Here is a 19,454-nt window from a genome sequence, read left to right on the forward strand (position 1 = left end):
TACCCCCAGGTATTTGAAGCTGTTGACGCTTTCGATGTTTTGCCCGCGCTAATCAAAAGGATATCTGGATCAGGACAGATGACAGGTGCTATTGCACAAAATGTTGGTTTTGTTCGCGTTGATTTTCACACCATCGCGAGACGAGTGTTCATGCAGCCTGTCGATAATCTCTTGAATGCCCTCAATTAAGTTGACAAATAGAACAGCATGATTAGTGGATTGGTTTTGCAGGGCTTAATTGAATTTGAAAACCTAACCAATACCATATAATATGTAAATTGTAGTCTTATTTCAATGACAACAAACACGTTAACGACAAAGTTTAATATTTACTATTTATGGCGGATCTTAACAGCCTACCTCCACCCTTCGCCACTGTGCTACATAATGGATTCTAATTGAAAAATCAATACATAGTAGAGTTAAAAACATACCACATTAGGATGAGATTTGATTGTTTTAAAAGTAGTCAGAGAGACGCCGAGTGGGAAAAAGCGATTTAATATTATTGACATAAATATAGTCCGCAATAGCAACTGTAATAATAATCACATTAATCCAGGGTAATACTTGTGCACTGAAATAAATTGCATATGCACATATACAAAATAAAAAATTTCTACTATATAGTCAGTATTTAATTTGTTAGCGATAATAAAAATACTTTAAAACATGATTATACTATAATTTATTAGTCTATGTTTTCATTGATATTTTATATTTCGAGTATATCAACAGTATCCCTTCAATTCTCTGATAGCTTCTTCTTCTTCAAGCGGCTTCATGGGTTGGTAGCTGTGGAACTCCATCGCGAATGTTGCAGTGCCGGACGAGAGAGTCCGTAAGAATGTGGAATAGCCCAGAAGCTCTGCGAGTGGTGTTAGGCTCTCGACAACCTGAAAATATAACCATTAGTTAGACTATTAGAGAGTAGGTTCAGGAAACCAGAACCTACACCAGGGTGCCCCTAATCATGATGAATTATTCTAGGATTCCCTATTATTCATCTCATTTTTTGTGACCAAAGCAGTAATGTACATAATTATCATTACATATTATAAAGTTATCAGAGTCTAATTAACTAACCTTATTGTTTCCTCTTATATCAACTTTTTGGATACTGGCTCGTCTGCAGCTGAGATCTGACATTATCCTGGAAAGATAGTCCCCATTGCAGATGACCTCCAGCAACATCATGGGCTCCAGCAAAGCAGGCTCCGCATTATTGAAAGCCTACGGAAGAATAATAACATAATAAAAAAAACCATGGACTGAGGGAATTTATGTTCTAGTGATCCGGGATTCGGTTTTCAGCATCGTCAGGCACTAAGGTCTTATATTGGGTTATATTTGTAATGCAATCAAAGATTCATAAAATCTATTTCTAGCGATTTTGAACAATTTTGCAAAATTGGAATACTGTTTTTTGACATACATTTTGCAATTCATAATTCGCTTTTTTTTTCGACTTTCTGTTATATCGATATTGAATTAATGTGGTTTTACTGTATCAAGTCTTTGCCATTGTTATTTTTTAAGGAAGTGCCGAATAATCACTTAGTAAAGTCTTCGCCACTGGTAGACGTGATATAAAAAATTTGAGTACCAAAATGATTTAAATAGCCTGATGAATGAAATAAGGTTCAGAAACCTTAGAGTTACATGTGGCTACGTACTTTTTTTAAGCAGTGTGCAACAGCTGACGAAACCAACGTATCCGAAGTTCCTTTTCCGACTTCAAGCCAATGAAGTGTAACTCCAACATCTATAATCTATTCAATAAAAACAAATATAAAAATTATAATCTAAAAGTGTGTTAAGTAAGGGTTTTAAGTCTCATCCCAATTTCAATTACGACATAAGCGTCATGGACAGCTAGCTATGTTGCGCGTATTAAAATTCGGGTAAAAATAATAATAAAAAAACACTTGGTCTATACTCCAAAGCAATACAAAAATAGAATGAAAAATATTTATGAAACACTAGCTGAAGTACCCGGCTTCGCACAGGGTCGCTTCGTGGTTATATTTATCTTAGATATTTAAAAAATAATAAGAGGTAATTATTTTTTTAATATTAAAATATCTGTGTAATACAATATATCAATATGAAAATAATTCTAATAGGAATAAAGGTCAAACAAAAGAACACTAAATTAAAATCGAATCCAAAATATGCAAACGTTATTAATGTTATTAATATGCAGTAACAAACCAAAATTGGATGGAACAAACTTTGTATTTTATATAATACTAATTTAGAAACCTTCGCAGGTGTGCGCACAACTTACAAAAATTTCATCGCAATCAGATGAATGGTATAAGAACGCATATGAATAGAAGAAGATAGAATAGATGAAAAAGAAGAAGAAATGGTTGTCTTAATTTAGAAACCTTTGCGGGCGTGAGCACAACACTTGATCAAAATTTCATTGCAATCGGATGAATGGTATAGGAACACATACGAATAGAAGAAGAAGAAGACGATTGTACTAATTCAGAAACCTTCGCGGGTGTTGGCACAATTACTGAAGAAAGTTTTATTGCAATCGGATGAATGGAATAGGAACTCATACAATTAATAGAAGAAGAAGATGGTCGTACTAATTCAGAAACCTTTGCGGGTGTTACCACAACAACTGACGAAGGTTTCATCGCAATCGGATGAATGGTATAGGAACCATACGAATAAAAGAAGATATAATGAAGAAGACGAAGAAGATGGTTGTACAAATTCAGAAACCTTTGCGGGTGTTGGCACAACCACTGACGAAAGTTTCATCGCAATCGGATGAATGATATAGGGACCATACGAATAAAAGAAGATATAATGAAGAAGAAGAAGAAGAAGATGGTTATACTAATTCAGAAACCTTTACGGGTGTTACCACAACAACTGATGAAGGTTTCATCGCAATCGGATGGATGATATAGGAACCATACGAATAAAAGAAGATATAATGAAGAAGAAGAAGAAGATGGTTGTACAAATTCAGAAACCTTCGCGGGTGTTGGCACAACCACTGATGAAAGTTTCATCGCAATCGGATGAATGATATAGGGACCATACGAATAAAAGAAGATATAATGAAGAAGAAGAAGAAGATGGTTGTACAAATTCAGAAACCTTTGCGGGTGTTGGCACAACTACTGATGAAAGTTTCATCGCAATCGGATGAATGATATAGGGACCATACGAATAAAAGAAGATATAATGAAGAAGAAGAAGAAGATGGTTGTACAAATTCAGAAACCTTCGCGGGTGTTGGCACAACCACTGATGAAAGTTTCATCGCAATCGGATGAATGATATAGGGACCATACGAATAAAAGAAGATATAATGAAGAAGAAGAAGAAGATGGTTGTACTAATTCAGAAACCTTTACGGGTGTTACCACAATAACTTATGAAGGTTTCATAGCAATCGGATGAATGATATAGGAACCATACGAATAAAAGAAGATATAATGAAGAAGAAGAAGAAGATGGTTGTACAAATTCAGAAACCTTCGCGGGTGTTGGCACAACCACTGATGAAAGTTTCATCGCAATCGGATGAATGATATAGGGACCATACGAATAAAAGAAGATATAATGAAGAAGAAGATGGTTGTACAAATTCAGAAACCTTCGCGGGTGTTGGCACAACCACTGATGAAAGTTTCATCGCAATCGGATGAATGATATAGGGACCATACGAATAAAAGAAGATAGAATGAAGAAAAAGAAGAAGATGGTTGTACAAATTCAGAAACCTTTACGGGTGTTGGCACAACCACTGATGAAAGTTTCATCGCAATCGGATGAATGATATAGGGACCATACGAATAAAAGAAGATATAATGAAGAAGAAGAAGAAGATGGTTGTACTAATTCAGAAACCTTTACGGGTGTTACCACAATAACTTATGAAGGTTTCATAGCAATCGGATGAATGATATAGGAACCATACGAATAAAAGAAGATATAATGAAGAAGAAGAAGAAGATGGTTGTACAAATTCAGAAACCTTCGCGGGTGTTGGCACAACCACTGACGAAAGTTTCATCGCAATCGGATGAATGATATAGGGACCATACGAATAAAAGAAGATAGAATGAAGAAAAAGAAAAAGATGGTTGTACTAATTCAGAAACCTTTACGGGTGTTACCACAACAACTGATGAAAATTTCATCGCAATTGAATGAATGGTATAGGAACAATACGAATAAAAGAAGATGGAATGAAGAAGAAGAAGAAGATGATGATTTTTCTAATTCAGAAACCTTCATGGGTGTGCATACAACCACTTACCAAAATTTCATCGTAATCGGATGAATGGTATAGGAACCATATGAATAAAAGAAAATAGAATGAAGAAGAAGAAGAAGATGATGATTTTTCTAATTCAGAAACCTTCATGGGTGTGCATACAACCACTTACCAAAATTTCATCGCAATCGGATGAATGGTATAGGAACGCATACGGGACAGACACACAGACAGACAGACATACAGACAGACAGACATTCATTTTTATATATTAGTATAGCCTATACTCTTCGCGAAAGTGCAAGCAATAAGTTGACAAAGTTTTATCGCAATCGGATGAACGGTATGGCAGTGCATTCAATACGAACAAACAAACAAACACACAAACAAATATTATTTTTTATATATTAGATAATAAATAGGTACTTAAGTATATAATTGTCATGGGCTTGCGGTACAGAAGTAGATTATTAATTATGATATTCGTTCCTAACTGGAGCTCAAGCTTTCAAACCCATTGCAGAGGCCTTCTTAAGAGATAATGTATTGAAATATACTGTTAACTATGTGCATTTATCATTTTCAATGTTGACCGTTTAATGCTGGTACATTTTTTTTTAAAATAAATACGTACCCATGATGTTCGAGCAGCTTACACGTCGGCTTATAATGTCATGGGTTGAACATGTGGCTCATATCCATTTCTCGTTAAAACAAAAATCTGTTAAAACAAACTTCTACTCCCTAAAGCAGAGTTGGCGAACATTTTTACGTACGCGTGCCAAAATTTCCAAAATATTATTTTTCAACTATCTGACGTGTTGAGGAGTTTTTCATGGAGAAAAGGTAGTTCTTAAGAATTCTATTTAAAAAATGATGATGTTCTAGATACCATTCACAGAACATAGCATACATAATATAGCTTTGTCCCTTTTTTCAATTACACCATACATTTCGGCCCACCAATTTTGAAACTATCTGCCAGAATTACTTCTACTAGCTCCACCAAGTTGTTGTATCTTATTTGGTGCAACCATTTTTTGCGGGTAGAAATGAAATTGTTTGTTAATGTATTAATTAGTTTAGTTCTTTACGCACAAATTAACACCAGAATTGCTACGATCAGATGAGGCATTCTCTCGCTACAGTGGTCTCAAGCATTGTAAATCGATCAAAATTAGAGGTTCGAGGCATTTTCCGTCGCCTGATGAGATTAGTGCTACAATATTATATGTGACCAATGACATTATTAATGGACAACGCACTCAATACAATAGATAGCAAGTAAATTCGCGCATAGCGATATTCGCACATGTATAGGTAGACGTCACGCAATTTCCATTATGCGATATCACGCATCGGGATTTTAAAGCAATATCACCTTTATTGTAATGGCGTTAGAACAGTGTTTCTAGTGTCAATGTTCATTTGAGCGAATCCGTTCGAACCAAACCATTCGGCAGACCCGACAAAAAAGTGAGTGTCATTATTTTTTTCAGATGCTTCGTCCATATTAATGTCATTGTATGTGACCCATAAAGCCGTTAGCCTAAAGACCGTTCTATGCAATTATATGTTTACATTAAACGTAAAGCTTATTCTTAAAGAGTATTTACCTGCTATTTTGTATACAATGCGATTTGTCATAAGTATTTTTTTGTCTTCAAACACGAGCCATGTAATATAATCTCGCGTGCCATAGGTTCGCCACCACTGCCCTAGAGGCTCATATTATGATCTTCTTAGGAATAGACAAGGTTTAAAAAAAATATTGTCTTACCGGACATCCCAGCTTCGGACCATGATATAATGCCAACTCAACGCCTTGCTTAACAGCTTGGAGATGTTTCGGAGACATGTTTGCCAAATTCGATGCACTGTCATGGGTGTGATCAAATCTAAAATCAGTTGATAAAAAAAATAATTATTTACAGTTAAACCTCGTTAATAAGGACACGGATAATTCGAAATTCGCTGTAAATCGAAATTTTCGCGAAAAAAAAGTTCCTTGAACATTATTTTCAAATTCTAATTTCGTAACAAGAAATGATTTCAGAGTCCTGGCATATAAAAATATTCATTAAATCGTAATAAAATACACTATTTCATGAGCCAGTCATTGAAAATTGTGACAGACTCTTTAAAACATCATAAATTGCTTATTTTATGAAGGTAATAAAAATAATCCTGACATTTTATTACCCATTAACACATCAGTGGCACAACTGCACTCCACTCAAAAAATGATAACTCACATGTTTCGGGGCTGTAGGTATATAATAAAATTGTTGATTGTTTATTGGATTTTCCCATATTTTTACTAGAGAACCAATGTCAAACAATTGTTGAATATACATAATTTTGAAAAAAAACACTTTTGAGAAAATATATTATAACCAATAGAAAAAATCTTGTTGAAAAAAGTAAGACACCCGGCAGGAATCGAACCTGCATCTCTTGGGTTTCGCGCCCTGCAGCCCTATGTTCTAACTAGTGATATGAAGTCACCCGACGACATGACGTAATTGTGACGTCAGCCAATACACGCTCGAGGCAAGCCGTCCAACGCACACGGCTCACCATAGATAGTATTATGCTGAAACACCTATTTGTGTACGGGGACAATAGATAACGCCACTATTTTAGTAGCATTATTTTCTCGAATGCTATTATCACTCCGGTAGTACGTCACAATGATGTCATATGACGTCATGTCGACCGGGCGACTACAACTCGCAAATTCTAACATAAGGCCCCTGCTCATAGACCACTATGCTACGAGGTGATAATACTAATTGCGACAAACTTTAACTATTGGCACTTAAGAGCATACTTCAGTGAAACTTCAACTATAGGTGCGACGAAATTTCGGACTCGGAAGAGAAGACCAATCAGAGAGCTATAGTCGAGTTGTGAGCACATCAATTTGTTTTGTGATGGTGTCGGGGGAATCAATTCTTAAATCGTGTAAAGATGACTAAAAAATGTTACCCATTTACTTGAAAAAAAAAACATGTCAATGAATATATTATTATTATTACTAATAGAACAATAAACATAACATTAAATGGACGCATGTTGAATTTTTATGACAAATTATGTTTTGTTTTGCACGCGTCGTTTGCACAATCTTCGCGTCGCGTAGTCACAATCGTTTTAGACCGTGCCCCAGCTGAAGTATAGCCTTAATACTTTACTCATCAGCGCTCTATTAAATTGAAAGCGAAACCCAAGAGTAACATTTTTTAAAATTAGTTAAAAATTTCAGTATGTACATTTTATGGAATATTTTACTCTATTAAAAAAATGAGTATAGTCACATTTTCCACAACTCCCCCTAATGTCTCCATCACAAATCATTACACAAATCATCACATATCAGACACTCTTCCCCCTTTGGCAATATAAGGTTAGTACTTAGGTCAATCGAAGAACTCACTTCAAAATATCTTTGGAAGACAAGTTAGTAGCTGGATAGGCTGACATTGTGACGTTGACTACATGTTTGACGCCTCCGATTTTGTGATTGCTAACGTACTCCTCCTTTGCTGTCGATCTTAATGTCTCCTTGTATGCAATCTGAAGAGGTCCTAGCTCTACGTCAATTTTATATTCTCTTAAAATCCTCTCCTTAATTATTTCTAAATGAAGTTCACCCATACCTAAAAAAGACAGTATATTAGAATAATGTTTCCTAGTCGAATTATGTATCAACGAAGAATGCTACATTCTTAAATCTCGTGAATTGTTTATGATGCTATGAAATTATAATATTTAGTATTGAACTTAATCCTGGGTTTGAAACCCGGTTAAATGCACTAACTCACATTGAGTAAATTTTTTTATTAACTGACACAGACTCAGTTAACAGCTGCAAAGAACCGTCAACGACCAACTGCATACCAATGGCAAGTATACATAACTTAAGTATGCATTTCTCGGTGTTTTACGTGATTATTCATCTAAAGAATAATATTCAATGCAGGCATTACTTTTGGCTGCCTACACAACATTGACGAGTAAGTAACTTTCCACATGTATTTATAGCTGAATTTTATATTCAAATGTTATATTTGATATGGCAATGTGTAGATGCATAAAATACCAAATTGAAGTCAATTTTAGTCGATTCAAGGCTTATTTTGGCAATAACTGGACTTATAATCATGTGTGTAATTAACCAATTGGATGAATCTAATATTATAGTGGAATGTCATGATGAACCTGCAATGCGAAGTAACTTGTAGTTAACTTAATCAGTGGACTACAGCTTCTTTTTTTGCTTCAATTTCATACATTTAGGCTCATCTCTATAGAAAGATTTTTTCAAAACCTTTGATAACAACCATAAAGATGAGTCATTTCAATTATTAGGTGTTGTCAGATTGGATCATTAGCCGACTGAACTAGGTGGAAAAGTAAGTATCTTCATATTTTTTTCCAGTACACGCAATATAAATAATTGAACACAAAAACTAAAATGCATCTCACCAGCTAAAACAGTCTGCCCCGTCTCCTCGTTGTATGTGACCTGCAAGCTGGGATCCTCCCTCTGCAACTCGGCCAGCGCCGTCTCCAGAAGACTTTCAAAAGCCAGACTGGGGGGCTCAATTGAACAAAGGAATACGGGATCCGGGATTATCGCTCCCATTCCCAAGATAGTCGAAGCTGCCGCGTCAGGACTTGCACCGTCTTCGTCCATTCCACTGATTTTGTTCACTAGGTAAGGCGGTATGCAGAGTTTTGCTTTGCTACTCGGATTGCCAAGCTGTTTGACTAGTTGTTTCTTCGCATGGTTCGCCGCCGAATGGGATGATGTGATGAGGTCTCCGCTCATCGTTGACTAAAATTTTTGGTCAAATCAAAGGTCAAGGTCAACGTTGCGTGCGCATACGTTCGTACGTGTAAACCATCCGTGCACGCAAATTTGCCCAAGTCAGTACCGACCTTTATACATGTATAATGTTTTTGGGTTTTTTAATTGTATTCATTTGTTATAGTACAAAACTAAAATTAATTAGAATTTAAATTCAATAAGTAACCTCAGTTGATAGTATTATTCTAAATATTTATTTATTTATTTATATAATTAAAAGATTACTTATGTACATAATAAATTATTAATTGAAGACATTCAAAATATAATATTATAAATAGACAAGTTAAGATAAAAATACAAAGCAAACATTAATCTTAGAAGAAAAAACATCTCTAGGGAGTGCATTGATTAGTTTTGCAGTCCTCACTATTGGTGCCTGATAAACCTGGTGCGAGGAAACAGTTTTAATCCAGAAGAGGTTATATTTAATTGGCTTAACTTGTTTAATGACGAATTCTATGATGAATCTTACTTGTACATAAGAGTTGTAGTAGTGATATACGAGTATAAAGATAATTTTCAGTCAAAAAGTATGCCAAGATCTTTCATATCTGATTAATGAATATTGACACTTACTCACCTTTAACCCACTGACGACGGCTACATTTCCATTTGCGACATTTGCTACTGTTTCATATTCATCTGCGTATGGCACATACAATAAACTGCCCTGTAACAATTCATTATTAGACACAATAATTGTTTAGAAAAAACTGATAAGTCCACATATGGTCAAAATCTAGCAAAAAGAACTGACATATTGTATGTTTAATTTCACACAATATGACGTACATTTATATTGCTTATATTTACATATTGCAAAAAAGAATTTAATGGCTATATTAAGAATCACACTACCCAGTGAGAAACGTTTGTACCGCCTCCGCTAACAAAGACTTCAACCAAAATGGCAATTCTTATATTAAATGGTACCCAAATACATGACTCCAGACAGATTATTTTCAATAATGATTGTTAAATTTGAATCGTTTAAATCTTCTTTCAATAGAAACAATGATTCTTGATTGCTGCAAAACTCGCATTGTAGTGAACTGTCAGACTCATAGACATTAAGAAAAGTCCACTTCGAATGGTATTTGGACCAGAACTGTACATATTATGTCATTTAATATGTAGTCATCACGTAAATATGCTAATTCGAACCATTTCTATTAACTTTTCCACCTTTACCATAATTTTTCAACTTGCAACATTCACATGGCAGTGAAAAAATGCATTTTATTTCACTGTGATTTCGCACACTCGACGCTAGATTGTCACGTAAGTTTGATCTGTACGCTGATTAGAATGTCACAGAGGTGATGTGAAACATTTGCATTGATCTATGCAAGCTTTTATTCTAATTTGAATATACAAAAAATAAACTAACGTTAAAACTAACAAACTATGTGTGTGTGCCACACAAAAAAGTCATCTAACAGAAATTAAATTGTGGAATAGATGATATAAAACATAACTAAGTAGTAAGTACTTTCAATTGAGATTTCAAAACAAGATATTGCATATTGAAATAGTAGTATAGAAGGTGTATAATAGCAGTGGCGAAGGGTGGACGTAGGCTTTTGAGATCCAACATAAATAGTTCCCACTCAACTTTGTCAGTTATAGTTCTTTTGTTTTCACTGAACTAAGAATACATAATTACAAAATAAAAAGAACTTTTTATATACAACGTTTTTAAATTTTCTGTTGAATCATATAAATTTGACAATTCTATGTATTAATAAATATAGAATACTGGAATGTCATTTTGACATTTTATATTGATTTCCATAGTAACGCACTTATATATTAATAATTTATAGTTCTAGTTGCTAGGACCCACTTAGCAACCAATAATAGTGAGTAGTAAATATTACTTTTAACGAATTTTTTCCGAAACATACAAAACAGAATTAACTGAAAATGAATTCAATTCTGCTTAAAGATGGCCAAAAGTATTAAAACAATGCATTCCCGTCGTGTTCTGATATATTCTAAAAGTTTCAAATGTCTAGCTAGTCGGGAAGTTAGTTAAAAATTTTGGACAAACAAGAAAAAATCTGTACGGGACAAACAAGACTACGAGGTAAAATAGCAGAAGGTGTTGGTTAGTTTTTAAACTTTCATTAAATCCTGCCGTAATAGATATTAGATAAGAAATACCCTTCACCACTGGTATACAGCGTCGCGATGAATGAGTGGCAAGAAGTCTGTTTCTAAAACTGTGGGTCAATGAAATGAATCCTGCGTCTAAAATTGACAAAACTATGTTTAAAACCATTATAATGGACCTCAACCATTTACTTGAATGCCGAATCAATTAATAAAATGATTCGTGCTTCATTTAATGACCAATATTTTTTTCTTACCGGTTCACTTCTTTCTTTGGGGATATTAAATATCTTTTGTCCTTTACTTAAATGCCCGGAAAATATTCTGAAGAAAGTCAAGACGCCTTTCCTGTCATCGTGCTGCACTTTGAAAGCCTTAGCACATAAGTCATTGCCGAAACAAGAATACAGCTGATTCCTCTCAAGCGGCGATGGCAAATAATCTATAACTGCATCCATCAGCAATTGTACTCCGATATTCTTATAAGCGCTGCCGCAGAGCACAGGACAGACATGTTTGTTTAACGTTACATGTCTTAGTGAGGTTGTTAACATGGCCGGTTCAATATTGTCCATTGTATCGGTTTGTATAATCAAATCAGCCAACTTGTCATCGTGGGCGGACAGCGAGTCGGCTAGTTCCCTCCGAGCGGCCATAGCTCTTTCCCACAATTCACCGTCTGTCGCTTCAGTTAAATTTCTGCGGGTGAATGTCTTTCCGCGGCCCCCATGTGTATATCTGATGGAATCCAAATTGATGATATCGACAACTCCTGAAAGATTTTACTACTGACAATTAATTCAAATCAGATATTGTACACATAATTATGTACCATCAGGTAGATCTACATATATATTGACACTCCCTTTAGTGGTTAAAGGTTCAAATACATTATGATGACGTTAAGTGCTGTCACAGTAAGCTGCCGCTACGGGAAAAAAGTATGTAATGCAGTTTTTCATGGTATTTAAAATATTATCAGACTGATGCTCCCATCCCGTAGCACATTTTGAACCTTTAAACGAACATTGTCACTTCAAAAAAATCTGCCGAAATATCCAGAACAACAATGAGGTCAACTTACGCGTAGTGCACTACATCGACACCCGCATGACTCAATGAACTTTTTTATCATTTACTACATGCTTACACATTTTCAGCTCACGCGTTTTTTGTTTTTAGTGGTTGGCACTATGTATTTTCTATAAGAATATTGTCTATTATCTATCATTTGCAGGTTGGGTTCTGTTTAAAATATTATCTATGGATGCAATATCACAAGTTAGTAATTTTAACTTGCGCACACGTAGAAACTGTTGAAATTAATTGAAAAAAGCATGAATAATAAAAAATATTACCACATTAAGAGTTGGCACTCTCCATCATTGAATTTATAGAGATAGTGATCATTCAAAATATTCTGCGGAATGACGAAACTATAGACTAAATTTGTCGCCGTACCAGCATGTGACAGTATGTGACGTGATCATAATGTATTTAATCCTTAATGATATCCTCACAAAATGAACAGTCTTTGCTCGATGTCAAAAATGGTTTATTTTTTTATAGTTTTTCAATATTATCTTAATCTTAATAGGCCCAAGTACCCAAGGCGGGTCCTAGCCTTCTCCCAAGAACTTCCTCCATCTTCTCATATCCTGGGCGAGTGTCTTCCAGGTGTCTGCACCGGCCGCTCTAGCATCTTTGCTGACACTGTCCAACTACCAGAGTCTAGCCATTTTTGAGTTTTTCAATATTGCTGATCATTTAATAAAAACGAAAATAAAATTTTTCGTATCCCTAATTTATGTTTTCCCTTTAGTCCCTTTAAAAACGTAAAATCGGGGTTTCCTGAATGTTCAATAAAGAATGCTACATTCTTAAATTCTGTGTATAATTGATTGAATAAAAAAAAAACATATTATGTCAATTACCAACTAGTTTCCCTTGATGTTTCTCGGGCAATTGCAGACAGAGTGGCTGCACATCCAGTTTGCTCTCCAACGATTGGAGACACATCCTCAGATTGGCATCCTGTCGGTCCATCTTGTTCACAAACACCATTCTCGGTAAATTGTGCTCATCACACTGCCGCCATACGGTGAGAGTTTGAGCTTCCACACCTGGTTGGGGTACAGCCTGAGTGAAATTGTTGGATATTATGTCTTTTCCATTATATTCTAGATTCGTTAATTCGATTGACAAGTAGAAAGAAAACATATTACATTTAGATGTGTTTGCCCCAAAATATATTCTCTAAAATATAAAAGATATCTATGAATTACAGTATTTATCTTAAATTGAAAAAAGAAACGTGAATTATTAAATGTAGGTACATACAGATATTGCCAAGATAAGCGTTCAAACTTGAATTCATTATGAATGGATAATGTCATTATTCTATCTATCTTGTAAGTCTAAATCTCATTTTGAATATCGAGTATCTATGTCTGTATAAGATTTTTGCACCCATAATACATCTAATTATTTAAAAAATCAATCCACAAAAACCTCGTGTTCTCACTATGGAAAAATTTGTAAACCTCATAAAATACCACAAACCAGTGTCATTTTGTATAACTTGTTCATTTTATCGTTTTTTAAATTTCAGAATTCAATTTTAAATTATTATTTGCCATAAAGTCGAGGGCTTAGTGTCAAACAACACTATCTACAAAAGTGCAACTTTACAGGAGAGCAAAAAATCGTTATTTTAGATTCTTGTAACTCAACAAGGGAAATGTTTATTTAATACCTAATGTTAATATTTTATAATTTATTGTGTATTGTACATTTATCTTGCTTATGATGACGTTAAAATTTATAGGAATAGTTTAAAAAAAATATGAAAACAAGGGTAACTTATGTAGTTAGCGTTAAACTTTACTGACGATTTAATAAGAAATTAGAAAAGATTGACATAACGTTGTTTGACTATCATGTAGCCGTAAATGTAAAATAACGTTATCTCAAAAAAAAAAAAAAAACACTTTTTTGTAGATAACATTGTCTGACTTTAAGCACTCGAAGTATTGTAATAGAAAAAGCTCTTGAAGGGTCAATTATACTTTATGGCAGATAGAAATAATGTATATGTCAAAAAACCCATTCCTTATGTTGTCATCCTGAGTCACATAATGTAAACTATTAGACATAATACTTAATTGATATAATTACCGGCGGACGCATCAAGAACTACGATGGCACCATCTATTACCCCGAGGCTCTGTTCCACTTCCATGGTGAAGTCAATGTGACCAGGAGTGTCAATCAAATTGAATTGGTGATCATTCCAATTGAATGACACGGCAGCAGCTGGAAACAGTATAGAAACAATGTGTGAAGGTGTCTTGAAATCAATTTTTTAAAGAGTGTTTTTCAGCCATTTGCTCACGGCAGAGTCAATATGCTGGATTCAAGCATACATGTTGATTAATACAAAACAGCTAGAGAGTGAAATTTACTCAACAAGTGGAATTTGTACATATTAGATGTGTGAAGCGCCAACTTGTATTCCACAGTGAGTTATTTTTAATTTACACACATACAGATTGTTATTCAATAGACGGTGGATGCAATAATTAAAATCTAAGACAGAATGTGGGATGCCTTAAAAAGGATAGGCATATACAAACAATAAGTGGCGATATGATAACATGTTTGGTTGTCACCAGACTATGCTGGCAAATTCTTCAAGTTTGGCCTCATCGATCAGCCTACAGTCTCTGAAGCTGTAAAACACATGACAATAACCACTGAAATGTGTACTGAAAGGAGCTATTCAATCAGCTGTTGCATCCATCAGGTCGTCCAAACTGGCTGGTACAAAAGATAATTTTATTATATTTTACAGTCGTACGGCGACTGAGAGGATTTCATCTCTTGGGTAGTTGCTCCTGAGACATTTCCTGACCTAAACAGCTGCAAATGCTTCACGTCATCTTTTAAGATACACGGGATAAGCTCAAGCCAACCAGATATGGTAAGGGGTTGATTGGTTGGTGGGCATTATTTAGCTATGTAAAAATCACTGGCCTACGGTTCATAGATGCTGTAGATGCGGAGCATTTTTATTCTGCAATGCTAACTTTGTTAACTATAATTTTTCTAATGGTTTGATAGTAGTAAAAAGGTGGGTATACCATATATTCTATATAAGTAAAATTCATCGCACACCTCTGGTAAAAATTATGTTTCACCTGTGATGGTGATTCCCCTCTGTCGCTCTTGTTCCATGAAGTCGGTAACAGTGTTGCCATGATGTACTTCTCCCATAGACTTAATTGTACCCGAATAATACAGCATTCGTTCGGTAGTTGTGGTTTTGCCTGAAATAATTGATAATAATCGAATATTTTTGGTTCATGTAGCGAAATAAATAATTATGTTAAATGAGGCAAATGGTATCCAAGTCAGATAGTTACCTCTATGAACCGCCGTTTTCAGATAATCGTAAAAACCCAAGAGTACATTTAGGACTGTTAATACAGTGAAACTCCGATTTTAAGTTTTCAAAGGGACTGACAAAAAAATGTAAATAAAGGGATAACACGAATTTAGTAATTACACATTGTGTAACCTTGTTATCGGGTACCAGTGGCGAAGGGTGGAGGTAGGCTGTTAAGATCCGCCATAAATAGTGCACATTAAACTTTTTCAGACATACATATTTGTTTTCATTGAACTAAGACTACAATTTACAGATAGTGTTGGTTAGTTTTTAAAATTCAATTAAACCCTGAGAAACCAAGCCATAATAGATAATAGTCCAAAATATACATGTGTATCTATAAAATATCTAAAATTATACAATTAAATCATACATAACTTTGAATATTTTATAAATAGAATAATATTTTTTATTTATTATAGTTTGGTTTAGTCAGGGCTTAATGAATTAAAAAAATTAACCAACAATATGTGTAATATGTATATTTAATCCAACGAAAACAAATAACTATGAATGAAAAAGTACCCACAATTTTGTCGTATTCCCCAAATTAGACCAAAACTATTATGGTTTCGTTTAGGCATGGTTTAATTGATTTTTAAAAACTAACTAACACCATCTGTAAATTGTAGTCTTAGTTCAATAAAAACAAATACATATGACTAAAAAAGTTTAGTGTGCACTATTTATAGCGAATCTTAACAGCCTACCTCCACCCTTCGCCACTGTCGGGTACTGCATTCATGATATCTTGAAATAGAATGCACACAATATGCATCTGGAATTCATTGCAATGGTGTCATATGTTGAATTGTTTAAATAAATTGGATATGGAATAGGTACATAAAATCTATACGACACTAGTTAATGCTATACTTCAGTTGAGGCACGGTCTAAAAAGATCGTGGCTAGGCGATGCGCGGATTGCGGGTCGGGGGGGGAAAATGACGCATGCCGACCGAAATATAATTTGTCATATAAATCCAACATGCGTCCATTTAATGTTCTGTTTATTGTTCTATTAGTAACAATAATAATATATTCATTGACATGTTTTCTTTTTCAAGTAAATGGGTAACGTTTTTAGTCATCTTTACACGATTTAAGAATTAATACCCCCATCACCATCACGAAACAAATTGACGTGTTCCCAGCTCGACGTTCTCTCTCCGAATCTCAACGAGTCCAAAATTTTGTCACGCCTATAGTTGAAAATTATTTACTATTTCACTGATGTATCGTCTTAAAGGCATCTCCTATATTATAATATATCAATGGATTGTACATTACGTAGGGGTTGAAATGGACCGGAGCGCCGTTCCGGTTTGTGAAATTTGTAAAATTATCGCTTCATCTTGTGGAAACAATATTTTGACCGTCTGAGCTAGATATAATAGAAAATCTAGCACACTTATTTGTATAAAATACACATAAAATTGTACTGTAATAGAACTGTAAATATTTTCAGAAAAATATCGGGCACTCCGTTTCGTAAACTTTTCCATTTCGAGCGTTGGCATTACGGTAAGTTTTGGGGGCATTCAAGGCCCCATCTCCAAAGTGCGACCAATTAGGTAGGTTTTGTTTTTTCTTTGAGAATGGGTCCTGCAATGGTTTTACACACGTTTGTGAAGACTAGTCAACACGATGAAGTGCTAATAAACAGGCCAATACATCATTACACGAAAGCATAAATGCTTCGATAACTTAATTACTAGTAACTGAACTATTTTATTGAATAACTTTGTTAGATATGACAGTTGAATTGGACGTACCTGCGTCGATGTGGGCCAAAATACCAATGTTTCTGAGTTTATCCGGAGCATCATCATCGCTCTTGCTACTGGATAATCTCGAATGGCCAAGTTTTATGTTTGCAATTACGTATTTGCATCTCCTGGCACAAATCATTATCAGTCAAAGTGACATTCGAATTTGAGGTTATGTTTTGAACTTTTTGAATTACGTAGTCTTGCTAGATAAAAAAACAAACCTTTCAAATAATTAACAATTTATTTAATAAATAATTATTGTCGGAATCGTTTATCATTTTAATTTTATTGGTGTTTGTTCTATACCGATAATATGACACATTAGTCAATACTTTGTTTTGTTAATAATTTATGTAGATAAATGCATGAAAATTTTGTTTTGTGACTATCTCATGTCATAATTTGAGATTGATTTGATTTGTTTAGATTAAAAATAAATAAAACTACAAAGAGATTAAAAACTACCAACAAAAATAATACAGAACCCTGGAATAAAATCATTAAAAATGTCAAGTTTTGTTTTCTGCTTGGCAACTCTGTCTTCTCTACTGTTGTTTTGCCGTGTTGACAAGCATTCTGGGAAAATACCGCGTTTAAGTAAATTTTCTGTTAAATACATCTATTATCGATAATATTCCGTGATATTATCGTGAAATGGGTGTCCCGGCATTCTTTCGTTGGCTGAGTCGAAAATATCCAAGCGTCATTGTGGAATGCATCGAGCAAACGGTAAAAATATAAACCAACCTATTCCCGGCAAAGTATTTACGATATATCCGTGTTTGCCGATTATTACTCTCAATGGTATTGATATTCATTTTGTTTTTCATATAGCCTACCGATGTGGACGGGACCCAGGTACCAGTGGATTCATCCTCGGCTAATCCAAATAATGTCGAATTCGACAATCTGTACCTTGACATGAATGGTATTATCCATCCTTGCACGCATCCTGAGGATAAACCTGGTAAATAAACAACTGCCATGCATAATATATCCAAATCAATTTTCTATTTCGTGAGTGAGGCATGTATTTTATTCTAAATTCAAAACTATAAAAACGTAACCTCACTTTCGGTGATCATGGGCTGATGCATACGGGTGTGTGGCAATGGATATCAAAAAATATCTCTCCCGTCGATATGGCAGCCAAGCGTCTTAAACCACACACGACACATTGGTATGTTTGAGACAGATGCAACTTTGCGATACAAAATAACTTCTATATGCAAATTTGCCTTTAAATTTATCAATAGACATTAGAGATGAGAAAACTGGTCGATTTTGAAGAGTAAGTATACTTACTACTAGTATAAAAAAATACTTAGTATCAAAACTTGTTCCAAAATACTTACTAGTATTTGGGATATTATATAGAGCGTTTGGCGTGCATAATTACTCGAGTACTAGTACCTATCCCGGGACTTGAGACTGACGTCAACTTGACATAAAGTCTCATACTCAACTTGGAACTAAAACTAACTCCAAATTATTACTATAAAACAAATTTGTCACCATTTCTGTCCTTCACTATACCAACTTTACAACTGGGGAGAAAGAGAGAGCTATGACAGTTGAGTGTTTCACGGCTCGACATACGTGTATTATGCTATCTCGCTCGCACGCATTTAATGTCGATAGTATTGAAAGTCTACCAACACCAACTGGTGAGTCGCGATGATCTCATCGTATGCGTTCGAACAAGTTTATTGGGCCACACGTACTGAGTATGGGTAGTTTCATGCCGAAACTTGAGTACACAAATTGGTGACAGTATTTCCAACTCACCTTTAATAGACATCACTACCCTGGCGAGTGTGAATTTGTTATATCGCGATAAATTTTACATAATATTCTTTTGTCCCACACTTGTAACGTGTATTATTGCCAAGTTATATTACTTTTATTTTATGCAAGATGTTTATTTTTTTATAATTTAGCACAGCAATAAATCAATCCTGGGAACGTTGCATATGAAGACCGCGC

The 19,454-nt window shown here is 34.7% G+C and overlaps 2 protein-coding genes across 3 annotated transcripts in view; one reads left to right on the top strand and one right to left on the bottom strand.

The window, feature by feature from the left end:
- Positions 1 to 312: 312 nt before the first annotated feature.
- On the bottom strand, positions 313 to 17,641 carry mRRF2 (mitochondrial ribosome recycling factor 2). Of its 2 annotated transcripts, none has more exons than XM_085948464.1 (12): positions 17,472 to 17,641; positions 15,446 to 15,574; positions 14,424 to 14,561; positions 13,181 to 13,369; positions 11,504 to 12,018; positions 9,712 to 9,801; positions 8,744 to 9,095; positions 7,692 to 7,914; positions 6,033 to 6,150; positions 1,677 to 1,772; positions 1,087 to 1,233; positions 313 to 896 (listed from the first exon to the last, which is right to left on the bottom strand). In XM_085948464.1, exons 1-12 carry the CDS (start codon positions 17,605 to 17,607, stop codon positions 732 to 734), a joined length of 2,298 nt encoding a protein of 765 aa, XP_085804590.1. In that variant the 5' UTR covers positions 17,608 to 17,641; the 3' UTR covers positions 313 to 731. The 2 variants fall into 2 exon arrangements, with proteins under 2 accessions (XP_085804590.1, XP_085804591.1); XM_085948465.1 differs by having other exon boundaries at positions 13,181 to 13,385.
- Positions 17,642 to 18,008: 367 nt separating this feature from the next.
- Rat1 (5'-3' exoribonuclease 2 Rat1) overlaps positions 18,009 to 19,454 on the top strand; it is a 97,304-nt gene continuing 95,858 nt past the window's right edge. The window contains exons 1-2 of the mRNA XM_085948452.1: positions 18,009 to 18,197; positions 18,303 to 18,435. Of these exons, the coding sequence (XP_085804578.1) occupies positions 18,123 to 18,197; positions 18,303 to 18,435 (208 nt within the window). The 5' untranslated portion in view covers positions 18,009 to 18,122. The remainder of the gene's footprint in view (positions 18,198 to 18,302; positions 18,436 to 19,454) is intronic.

Source organism: Rhyacophila brunnea, unplaced genomic scaffold (genome assembly GCF_057557595.1).
Source record: "Rhyacophila brunnea isolate RB1 unplaced genomic scaffold, BYU_Rbru_1.0 scaffold_20, whole genome shotgun sequence".
Lineage (NCBI taxonomy): Eukaryota > Metazoa > Arthropoda > Insecta > Trichoptera > Rhyacophilidae > Rhyacophila > Rhyacophila brunnea.

Bases quoted from the DNA above. Each gene is read 5' to 3' on its own strand.
- mRRF2 (XM_085948464.1), bottom strand. From the start codon at position 17,607: ATGATTTGTGCCAGGAGATGCAAATACGTAATTGCAAACATAAAACTT. The intron at 13,370-14,423 runs GTAATTATATCA...TACCCCAACCAG, and splicing joins AGTTCTTGATGCGTCCGCCG to GTGTGGAAGCTCAAACTCTC. The intron at 12,019-13,180 runs GTAATTGACATA...AAAATCTTTCAG, and splicing joins ACATCAAGGGAAACTAGTTG to GAGTTGTCGATATCATCAAT.